The sequence below is a fragment of the Nycticebus coucang genome, chromosome 17 (genome assembly GCF_027406575.1).
Source record: "Nycticebus coucang isolate mNycCou1 chromosome 17, mNycCou1.pri, whole genome shotgun sequence".
Lineage (NCBI taxonomy): Eukaryota > Metazoa > Chordata > Mammalia > Primates > Lorisidae > Nycticebus > Nycticebus coucang.
In genome coordinates this window covers 51,682,939-51,703,160 of record NC_069796.1, presented here as the reverse complement: position 1 = coordinate 51,703,160, position 20,222 = coordinate 51,682,939, and the positions used below count along the sequence as shown (strand labels likewise).

Genomic DNA, 20,222 nt, shown 5'->3' with positions numbered 1-20,222 from the left:
AGGAGTAAGAGCTCAGGACTGTGTTCTATCTATCAAGTGCTCTTGAGAACATTTGAACTAGTCTGTTATTCTCCAACTACGGGGTTTCTCAATCTCAGCATTACTGACGTTGGGGCTGGATGACCCTGCTGATGAGCACTGTTCTATGCATGATAGGATGTTAGCAGCATCCCCATTCTCTAGTAACTAGGTAGCACCACCACTCCTAAGGTAGGAAAGCCAAAAATATCTGCAGACAGACTTTGCTAAATGTTCCCAAAGGGTCAAAAATCACTTTCTGTTAAGAACCATATCAATGGGAACCATCTCTTTCCTAACTTGCACCCTTTCATTTTTTTTTTTGTCCAGGGCTTCAGTAGTTTTGGCACCATGACTATTGCCTTGCTGAGTTTTACTGTGTTTTTGCTCTGTGGTGTGACCTGTGAGAAGCCTGCAGAAGGGCTCATCTCCTCCTCAGCTTGGCACTTCACACACTCACATTACAACGCCACCATCTACGAAAACTCTGCTCCTAAGACCTATGTGGAGAGCTCTGAGAAAATGGGCATCTACCTCTCGGAGCCCCAGTGGGCAGTGAGGTACCGGATCATCTCCGGGGATGTGGCCAATGTATTTAAAACTGAGGAGTATGTGGTGGGCAACTTCTGCTTTCTGAGAATACGGACGAAGAGCAGCAACACTGCCCTATTGAACAGGGAGGTGCGAGACAGCTACACCCTCATTGTCCAAGCCACAGAGAAGACCTTGGAGTTGGAAGCTTTGACCCACGTGGTGGTCCGTATCCTGGACCAGAATGACCTGAAGCCACTCTTCTCCCCACCTTCGTACAGAGTCACCATCTCTGATGACATGCCCCTCAAGAGCCCCATCTGCAAGATGACCGCCACAGACGCTGATCTGGGCCAGAATGCTGAGTTCTATTATGCCTTTAACACGAGGTCAGAAATGTTTGCCATCCATCCCACCAGTGGCGTGGTCACTGTGGCTGGGAAGCTCAATGTCACCTGGCGAGAGAAGTATGAGCTCCAGGTGCTGGCTGTGGACCGCATGCGGAAAATCTCTGAAGGCAATGGGTTTGGCAACTTGGCTCCACTCCTTATCCATGTGGAGCCCGCCCTCAGGAAGCCCCCTGCCATTGCCTCAGTGGTGGTGACTCCACCAGACAACAATGAGCGTTCCATCTACGCCACTGTAGTGGTTGAGGCAAACAGCCCAGGAGCTGAAGTACACTCGGTGGAGGTTGTTGGTGGTGACCCTGGAAAGCACTTCAAAGCCATCAGGTCTTATGCCCGGAGCAACGAGTTCAGCCTGGTGTCGGTCAAAGACATCAACTGGACAGAGTACCTTCACGGGTTCAACCTCAGCCTCCAGGCCAGGAGTGGGAGCAGTCCTTTCTATTCCCAGATCAGGGGATTCCACCTACCTGCTTCCAAACTGGCTTCCCTCAAATTTGAGAAGACAGTTTATAGAGTGCAGCTTAGTGAGTTCTCCCCTCCTGGTAGCCGAGTGGTGATGGTGAGAGTCACCCCAGCCTTCTCCAACCTGCAGTATGTTCTTAAGCCATCCTCAGAGAGTGCAGGGTTTAAACTGAATCCTCGCACTGGGTTGATCACCACCACAAAACTCTTGGACTTCCATGACAGAGCACGCTATCAGCTACACATCAGGACCTCATCTGGCCTGACCTCTACCATGGTGGTCATTGACATTGTGGACTGTAACAACCATGCCCCCATCTTCAACAGGTCTTCCTATGATGGCACCTTGGATGAGAACATCCCTCCAGGCACCAGTGTTTTGACTGTTGCTGCCACTGACCGGGATCATGGAGAGAATGGATATATCACCTATTCCATTGCTGCTCCAAAAGCTGTGCCCTTTTCTATTGACCCTTACCTGGGCATCATCTCCACTTCCAAACCCATGGACTATGAGCTCATGAAAAGAATTTATACCTTCCAGGTACGGGCTTCTGATTGGGGATCCCCTTTTCGCCGGGAGAAGGAAGTATCCGTTTCTCTTCAGCTCAAAAACTTGAATGATAACCAGCCTGTGTTTGAAGAGGTCAACTGCACTGGGTCTATCCGCCAAGACTGGCCAGTGGGGAAATCAGTGATGACCATGTCAGCCATAGATGTGGATGAGCTTCAGAATCTGAAATACGAGATTTTGTCAGGCAATGAACTAGAGTATTTTGATCTAAATTATTTCTCTGGAGTGATATCCCTCAGACGCTCTTTTATGAATCTTACTGGTGGTCAACCCACCAGCTATTCCCTGAAAATTACAGCCTCTGATGGCAAACACTATGCCTCACCCACAACTTTTAATGTTACCGTGGTGAAGGACCCTCGTTTTGAAGTTCCTATAACATGTGATAAAACAGGGGTATTGGCACAGTTCACAAAGGCCATCCTCCACTCTATTAGCCTTCAGAACCAGGAGTCTAGTGATGAGGAATTCACTTCTTTAAGCACATATCATATTAATTATCATATCCCCCAGTTTGAGGACCACTTCCCTCAATCTATTGATGTCCTTGAGAATGTTCCTATTAATACTCCCCTGTCCCACCTTGCAGCCACTGACCCTGATGCTGGCTTTAACGGCAAACTAGTCTATGTGATTGCAGATGGCAATGAGGAGGGCTGCTTTGACATTGAACTGGAGACAGGGCTGCTTACTGTAGCTTTTCCCTTGGACTATGAAGTCACCAATTTCTACTTCCTCAATGTAACAGTGTTTGACCTGGGCACTCCCCAGAAGTCCTCCTGGAAGCTACTGACTGTGAATGTGAAAGACTGGAATGACAATGCTCCCAGATTTCCTCCGGGTGGGTACCAGTTCACCATCTCAGAGGACACAGAAGTTGGAACCACAGTTGCAGAGCTGAAAACAGAAGATGCTGACTCAGAGGACAATGGGAGGGTTCGCTATACCCTGCTAAGCCCCACAGAGAAGTTCTCCCTCCACCCTCTCACTGGGGAATTGGTTGTCACAGGACACCTAGACCGGGAATCAGAACCTCAGTATATACTCAAGGTGGAGGCCAGGGATCAGCCCAGGAAGGGCCACCAGCTCTTCTCTGTCACTGACCTGATAGTCATATTGGAAGATGTCAATGACAACTCTCCCCAGTGCATCACAGAACTCAGCAGACTGAAGGTCCCAGAGGACCTGCCCCTGGGTACCATTTTGACATTTTTGGATGCTTCTGATCCTGATGTGGGCCCTGCAGGTGAAGTGCGATATGTCCTGATGGATGATGCTCATGGAACCTTCCGGGTGGACCTGATGACTGGGGCGCTCAGTCTGGAGAGAGAGCTGGACTTTGAGAAGCGGGCTGGATACAATCTGAGCCTGTGGGCCACTGACAGTGGGAGACCCCTGGCCCGCAGGACCCTCTGCCACGTGGAGGTGATAGTTCTGGATGTGAATGAGAATCTCCATCCTCCTCGCTTTGCCTCCTTTGTGCACCAGGGCCAGGTGCAGGAGAACAGCCCCTCAGGAACTCAGGTGGTGGTAGTGGCTGCCTGCGACGATGACAGCGGCTTGGATGGGGAGGTCCAGTACTTCCTTCGTGCTGGTACTGGCCTTGCAGCCTTCAGTGTCAACCAAGACACAGGTACTGGGAGTGGGGTAGGAGGAGAGTGCCAGGGCTGTGGGGGAAATGGGCTGAAGAGGAATGAAAGCAAGCTGCAGACTTAAATGGAAGGTAATAGATAGGGATTCTCCTTCCTGCTCCTTTTATTTTGAGTTTATCTTTATTGGAGATATATGTGCATGTATATGTGTATATAGATATATGATCTACATGCACATGTATGCATATATACATATACAACATATACACATATATTACATACATATTCTCTTTATAAAATAATGGATCTGGTTATAAAATTTTTTTTTTGAGACAGAGTCTGACTTTGTCACTTTGGGTAGAGTGCCATGGCATCAGAGCTCACAGCAACCTCAAACTCATGGGCTCAAGTGATCCTCTTGCTTCAGTCTCCTGAGTAGTTGGAACGACAGACGCCTGCCACAATGCTGACTATTTTTTTAGAGATGGGGTCTCGCTCTTGCTCTGGCTGGTCTCGAACTCCTGATCTCAGATGATCCACCCCCCTCAGCCTCCCAGAGTGCTAGGATTACAGGTGTGAGCACCATGCCTGGCTCATGAATGCTCCTCTGTATCCCATCTTCCCAGATGTAATCTTTATCAATAATTTTTTCCATAATCTTCTAAATATTTTTTTATATCTGATAATCATTATTCATTTTATTATTGTGAAAACATATATAATAGAAACTACTTCTGAAACTTACTTTTTCACATGACAGAACATCAGAGCATCTTGTTTTCAGTACATATAAATCTTGTTATATTCTTTTTTATTGGTTGCATGTGATTCTATGACACAGGACTAACGTTCTTGTTTATGTACTTTGACTCATGCATAAGGCTCTAGAGGAAAAACTCTTAAAAATGAAGTTGCTGGGTCAAAGGATAATGTATATTTTCAACATTAACAGGTATTTCCAAATTACTTCCTAAAAAGGCCCTACCACCTGTTCCTTCTTTGTAAGCTTCATGGAAAATAAGTGCAATTTGATAAACACTTTCTGAGTACCTACTACTTGTGAGGTCCTAAGATAGGCAGCGAGGGGATATCTAAGGTGAATAAAAGCAGATTTCTGCCCTCAAGGAGTTTATAATCTGGTGGGTAACCTATTTCCAGAATAAAGGGCAGGGTCATGTGGTAGGAAAATCATTAGATGGAGTCAATTCCAGATTCAGTTCTTCTGCATACTTGTATTATCTTGGTAAAGCTGTGTTCCCTCTCCGAGCCTCAGCTTTCCCATCTGCCATCTCTGTCATGCTATGGGTATAGCCCGGGCTCTGCCCTCTCACACAGGTCCTGCCAGCTGAGTGTGATCTGGGAGGGTTTAGAGTGCAAGCTTCTTTTGCTTACTGTTAGACCCTCAACTTCTAGAACAATGCTTGCCCCCAGTAAGCAATTTGTGCAGTGAGTGAACTAAAGAATAAAGCTCAGCCCCTATAATCATGAAGATGATGGAGGAAAGAACAGCAATTTGTCAAATTCCTAAAGGACTTAAAGAGCAAAGGAAGCAATTTAAACACAAACTATAAAAAAAATCACTCACAGAATGTGAAATAAATCAATGGAATTTGGGGTGAAGTTGTCAAAAGAAGGTAGATCAACTACCACTGTCTTCTGGAAATCCTACACATGCTCATATGCCAGAGTCATGAGCCCATTTTAGCAGAGAAAGGCTGTGAGAGGTTCTAGAATAAGGACATTTATTCTCCTGTGTTCAACTCAGTATCTCCCACATCATGTAGGTAACAGCTCCCTCTTTTCACAGAATACTCATTAATATCTTTTTCACAGGACAGCTTAGGGAATGTTAGGTAGGGTGATTTCTAAAGTCACTTGGAACTCTTAAAGTATTTGGGGTTTGTTGATTCATTGTTCTTAGGAATGATTCAGACTCTGGCGCCCCTGGACCGAGAGTTTGCATCCTACTACTGGTTGACAGTACTGGCGGTGGACAGAGGTTCCGTACCCCTCTCTTCTGTAACTGAAGTCTACATCGAGGTTACAGATGTCAATGACAACCCACCTCGGATGTCCAGAGCTGTGTTCTATCCCTCCGTCTGGGAGGATGCGCCTGTGGGTACCTCTGTGCTTCAACTGGATGCCTGGGACCCAGACTCCAGCTCCGAAGGGAAGCTGACCTTCAACATCACCAGTGGAAACCACATGGGATTCTTCACTATTCACCCTTCTACAGGTAAGGGCCCCAAATCCAGGTGAACAAGAATCTCTACCATGCTGGTTCTCCAACTGTGGTCCCTAACTAGCATTATCAGCATCACCTGTGGCCTTGTTGAAAATTAAATTCTCAGGCACCCTACCCCAGACCTCAGAATTCTGAGGGTAGGGTCCAATAGTCTATGTTTTAATCAAACAAGTAGGGAATTCTGATGTGTGCTAAAGTTTGACAACATTGTTCTACGAAGTCTAACTCTATGAGAAAATAAGAAGTATCTGTCACTAACTTTTCTCTCCTTGGGACCCAGGGACACTAAGCAGGTTTTGGGGTGGTCATGCAGGGATTATTTCAGACCTCCAAGTACTCCCAGACTGACTCTTCCCCTGAGTCAAAAGCCATAGGTTGAATCTCTTAATCCTAGTTCCAGACTGATCTCAACCCTGTCTACAAAATGGTGGCAATAACAATCCACTCACGTGGAGTCAACCATCTCACTAGTATTTGCCCAAGGCTTTCTGGAGTAAGAATGGTGGATGGTTCAGAGGAATCCAGAGGTCACCTGCTCATAGCGGTGAGCCAGATGTACCTTACCAAGGTACATAAGCTTTAAACAATGATTTTTCAAATCATTTTAAGTGATTAACACTTAAAAGTAATCATTTTAAGTGACCAATACTTAAAAATAGGGAAATTATACAAAACATTCCAGATTTCTGATTGCTCTTTAAAAACTGGAAGAACTGGCCACGTTGTCTTCACATTCCCACCAGGCTTTGATGGACCAGAGCTGACAGCAGCTCCCTCTGTAGACCAGGCTCATGTCCCCACTTGCCTGGCTCCTGTTGGTGCTGGAGTTTGAGACCCACTCTTCACTGTAGCAGACACTTCTCAGAGGCCTCATCTTCTCCTAGGTTAGGAAGGGGTGTGGACCATAACCCCACTGTAGAGACTGTAGGCTGACATTTTCTCCTCTGAACTCAACATCCTATTCTTTGTCTCCAACAGTTTGTTCTTACTGGGGAAGGACAGAACCCTGCTGAGACTGGTGGAAGGGAAGGATGCTAGGGTAGGCTGTAGGCTGTCCCTATCCCCTGATCCTCAACACAGAAGGGAACTAGGAGAAGCTGTGAGTCTGGAAGTCCTAGCACCCACAGTAGGTAGGGGATAGAAGTGTTTATGTGCCTGGTGACATCTACTGAGAACCTTTCACTTTACCTTTGACCTCAGGGTGTGGATTAGTCTCCTTAGGCTTAGGAGGAGGTTGCTTTTCTCCTGGAAATAGGCCTCCGCTGGCTCCATACCTGGGCCCACCCTGTCCCTCCTTCTTCAGAAGAGGAAAGAGATCTCTCACCTGAGGCACTAACTTCTCAACTTGTTCCAAACCCCGGTTCTATTTACTATCAACAGTGCCCTGACAGCAGGTGTGATAAAATGCCCTGGAGGGCAGAGATGCTCTTGGTCTTCTGGTAGTTGAGGAGAAGAAATCTTTATTAGTCTAAACATTTTTTAAAAAATAAAAGAATAAATCAGCAATAAGCCCCTAGCTCACTTCTTTCAACATCATTACTTTGTTCTACTTCCCTATTTTGTTGTGCTGGACAGTTTCTCTGTGCCTTGAAGATAAAGTTAGAGCCTGCTGTGTCCCACAGACAGCTGCCTACCCTGCCCTGCTGACCCTGCTGGCCTCTCCCTGCCCATCTCCTGCTTTCCTCCCTGGCTCCCAGCCCCATGCCCGCCTCAGTCCTGGCCTCCTCCAGGCACAGGCCTGTGCACACGCTGGCTGCTCTCTCTGGCAGGTGTCTCTTCTCCTTTGTCAACTTAACTCCTGCTCTTCTTTCAGATCTCAGCCCAGCTGTTCTTTTCTTAGTAAAGTTTTTCCTGATGTCATAATACACCATATAGCAGCACCTTCCTCTTTTTGTAATAGTTACTACAAGGGACATTATGTTCATTTGTGTGATTATTCCATTATTTACCCGTGCCCTTCTCTAGACTTCAAAGGTTTCTGATAAAAGAAACCCTGACTATTTTTGCCCCCCCAAAACCTGACACGAAAGGAGCTCAATAAATAATTGTTAAATGGATGAATGAATCTCCAGCATCCACAATCTTTTGTTAAGCCCAACATTCATTTGCTTACTCAGCAAACATTTAAAATTGTCTGCCCTTCACAGGCCTTTAAATGATGTGCTGTGTAGAGACGTGAACATAAATAAAACATGGTTTCAGGCCCTGAGGAATTCCATCCATCAGGAGCATGAATATAAATACCATAGAACCATTGCAAAAGAACATAACTTTGTAAACTATGTGTAGATTTGGCACCATGGTGCTTAGGGTGGTGGATCTGCAAGGGCTTCTCAGGACAGAAGTGGTGATGCTGAGCTGAAGGGTGGGGAGGATTTTGACAGGCAGCAGTCTGGCATGGCACCTGGGCAAGGAGGATGACATGAGTAATATCCTGGAGGGAAAAGACCCCGATGTTGTTGAAGACTGGGCAAGTAGGTCAATTTTCTAAAGTCATAGCCCTGCTCGACCACTTATGAATAGTGAGGTCTTGGGAAATTCACTTGACTGCTCTATGTCTGAGTTTTCTCACCAGTAAAATGGTGAAAATAATGGCTACTTCCAGGACAGCAGTGAGGATTCCATAAGCTGATATATAGAATATAGGAGGAGCTTAGCCTGATGCCTGAGCGTGTGAGTGCTCCCTGAGGGTTGGCTGTAGGATGCCGTGGGAGGGAAGAAGAGGAAGAGGAAGGAAGGTGGCAAGGCAGTTGGGGTGAGAGCTGGACTGTGGTGGGTCAGGGTAAAAGGAGTTAAAGGAGGAAGAATCTATCAGAGGTGGAATCAACAGGAGTCAAAAAACTATTGGATGAGGGAGGGGAAAGGGCCAGAGGAGGGCCTGAGATGGGGTGATGGGGAAACATCTGTTCGGAGGAGAAAAGCGGTAACAGTCATGCCAGCTGCATGGCCTCCCACCAGGAGGGGTGAGAGGGGCTTTCCACACGCCTTCCTGGGCACACACACAGCCCAGGGGGTCCCCATTCTACACGGGCGCCACCCAGGAATCCTGACACTGACCTCAGGGTGGGGGTGAGGATGAAGACAGGGCAATGTCCCCAGAAGCCAGAGGGCAGCAATTCCAGGGACACGGGCCCCTAGAGAGTTGGGGGAGGCAGTGGTGAGAGAAAGGCAGAGGGAAAAGAAAAACCAAAGGGGGAGAGAGGGAGAGAGCGAGATCGAGATTCAGAGACACAGAGGGAGCAGAGAGGAAGAGCTGGAAAGGGAGAGAAAGACAGCAAGGGACACACAGAAAGGGAAAAGTGAGGGAAGGGAGAGAAGGGGCAGGGAGCATGGGAGGGGTGAAGAAAGAGAAGGGGCAGGGAGCAAGGGAGGGGGGAAGAGAGAGAAGGGGCAGGGAGCAAGGGAGGGGGGAAGAGAGAGAAGGGGCAGGGAGCATGGGAGGGGGGAAGAGAGAGAAGGGGCAGGGAGCATGGGAGGGGGGAAGAGAGAGAAGGGGCAGGGGGCAAGGGAGGGGGCAAGAGAGAGAAGGGGCAGGGAGCATGGGGGGGAAGAGAGAGAAGGGGCAGGAGGCAAGGGGGGGGAAGAGAGAGAAGGGGCAGGGAGCATGGGGGGGAAGAGAGAGAAGGGGCAGGGGGCAAGGGAGGGGGGAAGAGAGAGAAGGGGCAGGGGGCATGGGAGGGGCGAAGAGAGAAGGGGCAGGGGGCAAGGGAGGGGGGAAGAGAGAGAAGGGGCAGGGAGCATGGGAGGGGGGAAGAGAGAGAAGGGGCAGGGAGCATGGGAGGGGGGAAGAGAGAGAAGGGGCAGGGAGCTTGGGGGGAAGAGAGAGAAGGGGCAGGGAGCATGGGGGGAAGAGAGAGAAGGGGCAGGGGGCAAGGGAGGGGGGAAGAGAGAGAAGGGGCAGGGGGCAAGGGAGGGGGGAAGAGAGAGAAGGGGCAGGGGGCAAGGGAGGGGCGAAGAGAGAAGGGGCAGGGAGCATGGGAGGGGGGAAGAGAGAGAAGGGGCAGGGGGCAAGGGAGGGGTGAAGAGAGAGAAGGGGCAGGGAGCATGGGAGGGGGGAAGAGAGAGAAGGGGCAGGAGGCATGGGGGGGAAGAGAGAGAAGGGGCAGGGGGCAAGGGAGGGGCGAAGAGAGAAGGGGCAGGGAGCATGGGAGGGGGGAAGAGAGAGAAGGGGCAGGAGGCATGGGGGGGAAGAGAGAGAAGAGGCAGGGGCAAGGGAGGGGCGAAGAGAGAGAAGGGGCAGGGAGCATGGGAGGGGGGAAGAGAGAGAAGGGGCAGGAGGCATGGGGGGGAAGAGAGAGAAGGGGCAGGGGGCAAGGGAGGGGCGAAGAGAGAAGGGGCAGGGAGCATGGGAGGGGGGAAGAGAGAGAAGGGGCAGGAGGCATGGGGGGGAAGAGAGAGAAGAGGCAGGGGCAAGGGAGGGGCGAAGAGAGAGAAGGGGCAGGGAGCATGGGAGGGGGGAAGAGAGAGAAGGGGCAGGGAGCATGGGAGGGGCTTCCAGGAGGCTTCACCCTTCATCCCCACCTGCCTCCAGTTAGGGAAGAAAAGACAGGGAGGACTTGTTTCTACCACACAAGGCGAGCATGTATCCCCAGAAAAGGCCACATCTTCACAACACACACCCATTTCCTTAATGGAGGCCCCCCAGCACTGAACATGCTTCCCGTTTCCTGCACTGAGCTTCCAGCCTGTCATGGAGCCCTTCATGGAGCCTCTGTTTTCTTCACTGAGCTTCATTTTCTGCAGTTCAATCCACTGTCTCCATCATTTCAGCACCTAAACAAGCTCTGGAAACTTACATTTCCAGATAATTGCTTGACCCCCACCTGAAACAGAATAGGTCTGTTTTCATTTAAAAGAGCCATGACCTCTCAGGCTCTGGGTTTAGGATGACATTCTGGGCCCCTGATAACCCCAGTCTTGACTTACCTGAATCTTACAGCGAACTGGCACCTTCTCTCCCTTGTTGCCCCAATTTAGAGCCATTGTGGCTCTGAAAATTAAAATCAAATTTGCAGAGTCCCCAGGTCCAACTTTGTCAATTTACAGATGAGCTGAGGGAGCCCCAGAGGAACTTTCTTCTGAAGCATCTGTGCCAGCTAGTCAATGGGAAGAGCTGGTACTAGGACCCAGGTGGATAATAATAATATATATTATTAATATGTAATAATATATACTATTAATATATAATAATATATACTATTAATATATAACAATAATAGAGTAAAAGCTACCACTTTATAATTTCTCTAGAACTGAAGGCAATGTTACTACTGACAATCTGTTACTACTGTCAATGATTGTAAACTATTGACAAGCTACCTTTTCTATCCAATAATATATTGGATATATTGTACATAACATTTCCACACTATTGTGGAAATATACATACATATGTATATACTCTACATATACATACATATGTATATTTATATATACTTACATGTATATAAACATACATATATACATACATATGTGTGTGTGTGTATATATATATGTTTGAGACAGAGTCTCACTCTGTTGCGCAGGCTAGAGTACAGTGGCATTGGGCTAGTTCACAGCAACCTTGAATTTCTGAGTTCAGGTGATCCTCCTGCCTCAGGCTCCTGAGTAACTGGGACTACAGACTCATGACACACACCTGGCTAATTTTTTTTCCATTTTTAGTAGAAAAATGGGTCTTGCTCTTGCTCAGACCGGTCTCAAACTTCTGAGCTCAAGCAATCCACCTGCCTTAGCCTCCCATAGTCCTAGGATTATACGCGTGAGCCATCATGGCCAGGCAAAAAAATATATTTTAAATGGTTGTGTAATGTTCTTTTAATGTACAATTTATATCTTTTCTTTTAGATGAATACTATCAAATTTTCTTCTTCTTCTTCTTTTTTTTTTTTTTTTTTGCAGTTTTTGGCCGGGGCTGGGTTTGAACCTGTCACGTCCAGCATATGGGGCCAGGGCCCTACTCCTTTGAGCCACAAGTGCCACCCAAATTATCTTCTTTTTAAAACATTCCTATGATGAACATCCTTGTGCACTCATCTTTGTCAATTTATGCCTTGATGTCTTTAGAACAAATCTCTCACATTAGGATGAGAAGTTCAGAACTTAAGCCAGAAAGACCTTAGCAGTTCATCCCACTTGCTTGTTCTTTTACAGAGGAGGCTTGGGTTAGGACACCACAAAAGAGGTGGAGAAATAAGCAGGAGCCTCCTGGAGTCAAGGCAGGGCACAGAGGGAGTTAGTGGTCCTCTAACCCTAACCTGAGTTGAGGGTTGGTAACTACAGGAAGGGAATGGAGAGCTCAGCCAGTGTAGGGCATCTTTCCTGCAGGGGAGGCTCCCGCTAGCCTAACTCTGACCCCCTCACCCATTCTTTTTCTTTTTTTTTCCTAGGGATAGTCTCACTCTGTTTGTTAACCAGGCTTGGGTGCCAGGACCTCAGCCTAGCTTACAGCAACCTCAAACTCCTTGGTTCAAGCAATCCTCCTCTCTCAGCCTCCCGAGTAGCTGGAACCTCAGGTGTTTGCCATGATATCTGGTTAATTTTTCTATTTTTAGTAGAGGTGGGGGTCTCCCTCTTGCTCAGACTAGTCTGAAACTCCTGAGCTCAAGCAATCTACCAACCTAGGCCCTTCAGAGTGTTAGGATTACAGGCATTAGCAACTACATCTGCCCCTCAACCCATTCTTACCTAACATATAAAGTCTCAGAATTGACTCAGTTGTTAGGGCTTTTTCACATGTAAAAGACAGAATCCCAATCTGTGTTGGCAGAGGCAATGAAAAGCATTTATTTTCTTACCTTTTTGAAATGTCCATATATATATGGCTTTGGGCATTTATAGGCGTGAGTAGCCAGTGTTCAAAGGATGTAATGAAGACTTCCTCTGCCCATCCCTTGGTCTCATCTTCAGAGTGGCTTCTATCCTCAGGAGTTTCTCTTTTTGTTGTTCTCAGGTTTCATCCTATCTCTTCAGCCTATTAGCAGCAAAAGAGCCTCTTTTTTTCTACAGCTCTCACAAAAGTCCTACAATTGTTTTCCACCAGACAGATGAGTCACTTGTCATGAGGGCCAAAGGGGCTAGTCTATGCCAATGGGCCAGCCTTGGACTAGAAACCCTTCTAGATGTGGAGTAGATCAGCCTTACCCCAGATCACAAAGGACTGAAATTAGGAGTGGTTCCCATCAAGAAAACTGGGGTTCATTTACTAAAAGAGGGGGGAATGAATGATGAGCAGAAGATGTGCAATGCAAGTAAATCTTAGTGACAAGGAACCAAAATTGTGTCACAGCAGTATTGACAGTCACCCTGTGCACCAGGAACCCAGCTAGTTTCAGCTGGTGACCACTCTGATCAGGCAGGCCACCGCTGCTGTGCTGGTTGCTGAATTTTGACATGTCTCCCCCGTCTAACAGCGAAAGTGAGAAATGGATGGCAACTTCAGCTAACATTTTGTCTCTGTGGTTCTCTCCCACCTCCTCCCTTCCCTGCACTTTCCCCAGAATTCGATTCCTCCTTAGTGTGCAGATGCTCCTCAACTTGCCATGGGGCTACATCTCAATAAATCCATCATAAATTGAAAATAACATAAGCCAAAAATGTGTTTAGGCACCTAACCTACAGAACTTAGCCTTGCCTACCTTAAATGTGCTCAGAACACTTACAATCACCTATAGATGGGTAAAATCATGTAACATAAAGCCTATTTTTTTACAAAGTAAATTATCTCCTATAATTTATTAAATACTGGACTGAAAGTGAAAAACAGAATGGTTGTGTAGGTACTCAAAGTATGGTTTCTACTGAATGAGTATCATTTTTTACCATTGTAAAGTTGAAAAATCCTAAGTCAAACCATAATTTGAGGGTCATCTGTACTTGTTCTCCAAAGACCCAAAGAATCTTCATCTGGGATTTGAAAGAATTCTTGAACTGGCCCCAGTGACCTGATCCTGGGAACACGTTGCTCATGCCTCCCTCCTACCTTCTCTCCCCTAGGTCTCCTATCCACAGCCCAGCAGCTGGACAGAGAGAACAAGGATGAACACATCCTAGAGGTGAGTGATGGTGGTGAACATGACCACTGGATTTGGAAGCCTCTTCAGGAAGGTCATTTAAGGAGTCATGGCAGGTTTTAGAGCCATGTGCATGTCTAGCACTGTGGCTGAGAAGTGTACTGGGCTCAGGAAGGAGGGTGCATCTGAACTAAACCTTGTTATTGTTGGTGGTGAAGACACTTCAATCTTTCCTTGTTCTTTAGAACTAAGAAAAGAATTTGAAACCATGTCGAGGTTGGGCCAGAACCACTGGGTACAGGAAGGGGGCACAGTGTACATGTGCTATGTGCTTGTTGAGTCTGGTGTCCAGTCCATCCCCCTTTGCCAAAAGAGAATCATTCAAGGTCAAATACTAGGTCAGTGGCAGAGCTAGCATGAAAACACATCACTTTGTCTTCTAGATCTGTGTTCTTTCTAAGATGTCTCCAAAATCACATAGGCATTCCTGGTGCACATTCCAATGAGAAGTTTTAGTAGGTGATCTAGAGGGGGTTAAATCAGAAGAGGAAGATGTTAGGTTGGAAATCTAGCTATTTTTCCCTCTGAGTGGTTCATAACTGATGAACAGGTACCTTTTCTATTCTTGGGCATCAGGAGGGAAAGATACATATTCCTCAGAATATTTGAAATAAATTCTGCCTTCTATACTTCCAGGCTGTGCACATTTTCTTTCCCCTCATATGAAATAGGTCTAATTAGTGATCTGCTGCCAAACGAATGGCCTCCTAGAGTTCTTAGGGACTGAAGCACTTTTTATAGTTCATAGTTCAGTAACAGATATTTGCCTTCAAATACACGATGTTTAAAAACTCTGAACTAATTTGGATGGAAATGCCCTATCTCCTATGATGCCCTTGGGGATATTGATGCATGGGATGATTCACCCCACAAATAGCTCCTGATTCTGAGATGGTTTTGGTGCCTGTTCCCCTCACTCTGGACTTCATTTCATGCATTGTGCCACATGCCTGCCTCATAAGGTATCACGCATTCCTTCATAAACAGCTTCTCGTTTGTGTTTGCTAACCTCAAGTAGCTTAAGAAAACTGGAAAACAGAGCTTATGAGAATTATGAGCAAATAAAAAGTAAATAGTCTCAGAGAAATGACCCCTGGGTCTTTCCACATAATGAGAGCCAGCTTTTGTCTAAAGATTCTAACTTTGTCATCTTCCAGTTCTTTCTGGCTCCTTTCTCTGTTCTTGCTGGTTTTCCTGGGGGTGGGGTTTCCAGAGAGCTGAGTTCCAAGTAAGTGAGGTTATGATAATATATAGTAAGAATCTACCAAGGAAAAAACAAACTAATATTTCAAGTTGTCAAGAGTGGTGGGGTTGCAGTGGGTGGAAATACATAGTTACCACTTTGCATTTGGCATCTCAGGTCCTTGTGTGTGACTCTGTTCCTAGGTGACTTTGCTAGACAACGGTGAGCCCTCACTAAAGTCCACTTCCAGAGTGATGATATGCGTCTTGGACATCAATGACAATCCGCCTGTATTCTCTCACAAGCTCTTCAAAGTCCGCCTTCCAGAGAGGCTGAGCCCAGTGTCCCCTGGGCCTGTGTACAGGCTAGTGGCTTCAGACGCAGATGAGGGTATTAATGGCGAGGTCACCTACAATATTGAGGAAAGTGATGAGGAGGGCTTCAGTATCGACCCGGTCACAGGTGTGGTGTCTTCCAGCAATGCCTTCACAGCTGGAGAATACAACATCCTCACGGTGAGCTGATGCACAGAGCCAGGGAGTGGGGAGCAGCATGACTCCTCTGTGCCTTTCTTCAAGGATTCTGGAAGAGGGAGACAGGATGGAAGTGGCCCTCCCCTGCCCGGTCTTCTCTCTGACTTCAGCCAAAGGGTGGGAATTCTGGGCCTTTCTCTTAGACGGCAATAAGGTCCTGGTTTGGGATATCCTCTCTGTTCTTAGAAAGAAGTATTTTAGTGAGCGTAAACAAGGGCTTTAGAATTAAGATAAGCCTGGGTGCCAGCTCTATCACTGATGTTTTATACCTGTGTGACTTTGGACAAGTCATTTAACCCCTTTGAGCCTTTGTTTTACCATATATAAAATGAGGATAAGAATATTTTTCTTGTAGGAAGTCAATATATAAAATTGTATCAGTCAGCCTGAATTCAACTCCAACCTCATTGCTGGCCAGGCATATAATTTGGTTGGTGAGTTTATCACACCAAGCCCCAGTTTATTAATGTAAATGGAGATGATAACAGAACCTCTCCAAGGGCTATTGTGACAATTAAATTAGATATTGTACACAAAGCTCTTAAAGTAAGGCCTGATAATAGTGAGAATTCAATCAATTCTAGCTTATGTTTATGGTGGTTGGGAAAAGTGTCAAAGTCCAGTTTAGGGGCTGGCACACTGAGGAGTGGCATTTATTATTTGTATACTGACCATGAGATTTTTGAGTGCAGGTTATATGTTTTGTTTACGCTATGCCTGCAATGGCTAGCATGGTGCCTGTTTATAGTGAGCCCTCGAGCGTGCATGTAATCAGCGAGTGAGTGGATGAGAGGCCAGCTTGGCCAGAATCACAGCGCACTCTGGTTCTCAGCCAGCCTGCCTGGGTCTTCTTGTTTCATGGCCCCAGCCTTCAATTTCAGTGTTTGGCTCTTTTCAGATCAAGGCAACAGACAGCGGGCAGCCCTCGCTCTCAGCCAGTGTCCGGCTGCACATCGAATGGATCCCCCAGCCGAGGCTGTCCTCCATACCACTGTCTTTTGATGAGAGCCACTGCAGCTTTACAGTCATGGAGACAGACCCTGTGAACCACATGGTGGGGGTCATCAGTGTGGAGGGCCGACCTGGTCTCCTCTGGTTCAACATCTCAGGTGAGGCCAACGCCTCCCATCCCACAGGCCAGCTCTGGTCATCGTGGCACTGTCCTTATGACCCCTTTCCAGGTCTCTAGGGCAGGGGCAGTAGGAATGACACAACTGCCAAGCTTTCCTGTCACTCTAGCCAGGATCTCAGGAGGAGCACCTGTGACCTCCCTGCCACAGCTGGTAGTGCCTCAGTTACCCCAAGTGCCTGGGAGCAGAAGGCACAAGCTTATTTGTTTTCCTGCCTCAAAGTGAAAATCAATGTAGAGCTGACTTTGCTGACCATAGCCTGTGATCAGCTCCATCCTGGGGCCATGCTCAGAGTTCTGGCTCCAGGTGCCACCCTCAAGATCACTGGAAAGTGCCCCTTCTCATTCTAGGAGCCACTTGGATCCAGGTTCCGATGGCCTCCTCTGAAATGTCTTTCTGTCTCTAAATCAAGGTTTTGTTTGAACATCTTAGGGTCACAGAGCTCTTTGGGAATCTGATGAACTAGGTCCCTTTCCCAGAAAGTTACGCACACACGCGCGCGCACACACACACACACATATGCATGCACCCACACATACACAAATATAAATTTGCATTTGAATTTATACACTCTCGGAAACCTATCCAGGGATTCCAGGTTAAAATCTCTAATTAAGAATTTCACACCTACATGTACACAGAGTCCTATACCAGGATTTCCAGCCTGGTTCGCCTACGGGGTAGAATATGCATCTGGCCCAAACTCTTCAACCTTCTGAACTTACTTCCAGTTCTGTTTCATTGCTGTTTTAATTTTTTTCCTTTAATACATAATTAATGCATGTATCTCAGAAAACACAAATGAATGCAGAGAAGCAAATAAAAATCACCCAAAGTCCCACCATTCTGAAGATAAATCCACTGTTAAAATTTTGACGTGTTTCCTTCAGTCAGTTTTCTTTGCACACACATATGCATATACACACGCCCTTGAGGTTATGCTAAAATATTGGTTTATAATGTTATTAAATGTAGTATGTCATGAACAGATTTCCATGTCCCTAAATATATTTTTATGTAGTAGACATTTAAATAGCTTCGGGCTATTTATTTTGGATTCTTATAATTTATTAAACCATTCCCTCTTGTTAAACAGACTTAGTTACATTTTTCCTAGGAATAATTGCACAGGACTATTCTAGATGGTTTGAATATTAGACTGTGCAAACTACCTGTCAACTGTGAAGTAAAGTTCCATTTCAATCCCAGTAACAAAATAAGTTGTATAGCAAATTTTGGTCTTCCTATTGACTCTTCAGCCATTACAGGTTTACCTTTTTTCTGTATCATTGTTTGAGTCTTGATAATAATTTGTCAATAATGTGACAAGATAAATTATAGATTTTTGGACTCCTTCAAGGATAAACTCCACCCTGTCACCCAGATATCATACAATTTCTGAACAAAGTCTTTAGAATCCCTGATTGGGGTGCTTCCTTGAATGTCTTCAGTCCTTCCATCCAAGGTTGGCATCTATTATTACACCTTCTAAATCTGATGTCTGGGTCTCATGTTAGATAACTGCTGCCTAAATCACTAAAGGTATGTGTGCTTTGTCCCCACTCTCACTCCAGATGGGGATAAGGACATGGACTTTGACATCGAGAAGACCACGGGCAGCATCATCATTGCCAGGCCTCTTGATACAAGGAGGAGATCAAGCTATAACTTGACTGTGGAGGTGACAGATGGGTCTCACACCATTGCCACCCAGGTTAGAGGCCTCACTTGGGGACCCCTAAGTCAAGAGGAGATGGGAGCCTCCTTGATTGGGATAAGTATAGAGAAGGCTTTCTGTGGATGTAGTATACCTCAAGGAATACTGAATTTGGAATCAAGGTTCTGCGCTCTCATTGAGTCTAATACATTTTCTAATTCTGTGATGATCTTGGGATCTTGGGATCATGTGTAACAGGGGAGTTTGTCTAAATGAGTGGGGTTTATTAGAGGTAGAGTGCCATAGGACTACCATGGGCATGAAGGATGATGGTTGGCTAAGTGGGATCTGGCTTTCCACTCTAGATTCAGCCAGAGGTTTTTTTTTGTTTGTTTCATATATTGAGAATTCACATAAAATTTCATTGGAGAAAAGTTGAAAATCACTAGACTGTGTGGTATCTGAAATCCTATCATTAATTCAACAGTATTTATCAAGCAATTGCTATGTGCCAGGCACTGTGCTAGGCATGGATGGTACAAGGAGATCCTACAGACACAGTCCATCCTCTCTCTTGCTGTCCTCCCCAGGTCTACATCTTCATGATCGCCAATGTCAACCGCCATCGGCCCCAGTTTCTGGAAGCTCATTATGAGGTTAGAGTTCCTCAGGACACACTGCCTGGGGTTGAGCTCCTCCGAGTTCAGGCCACAGATCAAGACAAGGGCAAAGGTCTTATCTATACCTTACATGGCAGCCAAGACCCGGGAAGTGCCAGCCTCTTCCAGCTGGACCCAAGCAGTGGTGTTCTGGTAACTGTAGGGAAACTGGACCTGAGCTCAGGGCCCTCCCAGCACACGCTGACAGTCATGGTGAGTAAATTGAAAAATTGGGCAAGAATGTGCTTGTATGCAGAAGTGTGTGGGTGGAGACGCCTGGAGGCATGCTGAAGGTTCCCTCTCTCCTGAGGAGCCAGGTGTGCTGATGCCCAGAATGATAATCTATGAGACAAAGAGTTGTGACATTTCACAGCTGGCCAGGGGCAGCTTCCATAAGGGATGCCTGTGAGTGAAGACAGAGATGAGGTGGCTGCCAAAAAAACTCCTATCAACCTTGGCTTTCTCTGGACTCACCCCAAATATCCCCCAATGGTTCTCTCCCTGCTCTGAGTCTTCATGACCACACTATGGATTCATATAGTATCAGCCCCTAGAAGGGGCTCAAGGACCCTCCCACTCAGAGCAAGGACTGGGGCCTGGCAAATGAGGCCTGTTGTACACAAAATTTAAGGAGGACTCACCTTCTGGATCATGTGCCTGCATTTTTCTGACCCCAAGGGTAAGTACCCCCTTACATTTTGCACCTTCCATTTCTCACTTGCCTCACTGTAGTCCCATCCCTGACTGCTCTCTTACAGCTGAGGCCACAAGGGGAGAGAGACTTGCTCTTGTCATACAGTTATTTATGATGGAACCAGAATCAGAGTCCAGCTTCCTGTCTCAGGGTTGTTATGTGATAATTTTTTATTCTCTGAGAAAATTAATATATATATATATATATATATATATATACACACACTAAAGGCTCTGATAAGTTCTACAGCGGCAAAAACTGTTTAACTTCATTTAATTCAGTGGTCCTCAAAAATGCTTGAGTATGGATTTTTTTCCCCTGCATAACATGTTAATTTATTGAAAAACTAATATTCTCTGAGACCTAATTTGGAAAATACTGGCCTGCTTATTTCAGGCTTTCTCTAAAGTGGAAGTATCCATTAAAATAGATAAGTCTAAACATCGCTAATAGATACATTTATTT

General features: G+C 46.3%; 1 protein-coding gene across 2 annotated transcripts in view; it reads left to right on the top strand.

Annotated features, from left to right (window-relative positions):
• Nucleotides 1-20,222, top strand: part of FAT2 (FAT atypical cadherin 2) — a 91,188-nt gene that overhangs the window by 21,810 nt on the left and 49,156 nt on the right. For both annotated transcript variants that reach the window (XR_008375269.1, XM_053567137.1), the window contains exons 2-8: nt 349-3,625; nt 5,506-5,820; nt 13,825-13,883; nt 15,288-15,599; nt 16,516-16,726; nt 18,322-18,461; nt 18,995-19,276. Coding sequence is in view for 1 of the 2 variants with exons in the window: in XM_053567137.1 (XP_053423112.1) it covers nt 370-3,625; nt 5,506-5,820; nt 13,825-13,883; nt 15,288-15,599; nt 16,516-16,726; nt 18,322-18,461; nt 18,995-19,276 (4,575 nt within the window). In the remaining variant the exon portion in view is untranslated. The remainder of the gene's footprint in view (nt 1-348; nt 3,626-5,505; nt 5,821-13,824; nt 13,884-15,287; nt 15,600-16,515; nt 16,727-18,321; nt 18,462-18,994; nt 19,277-20,222) is intronic.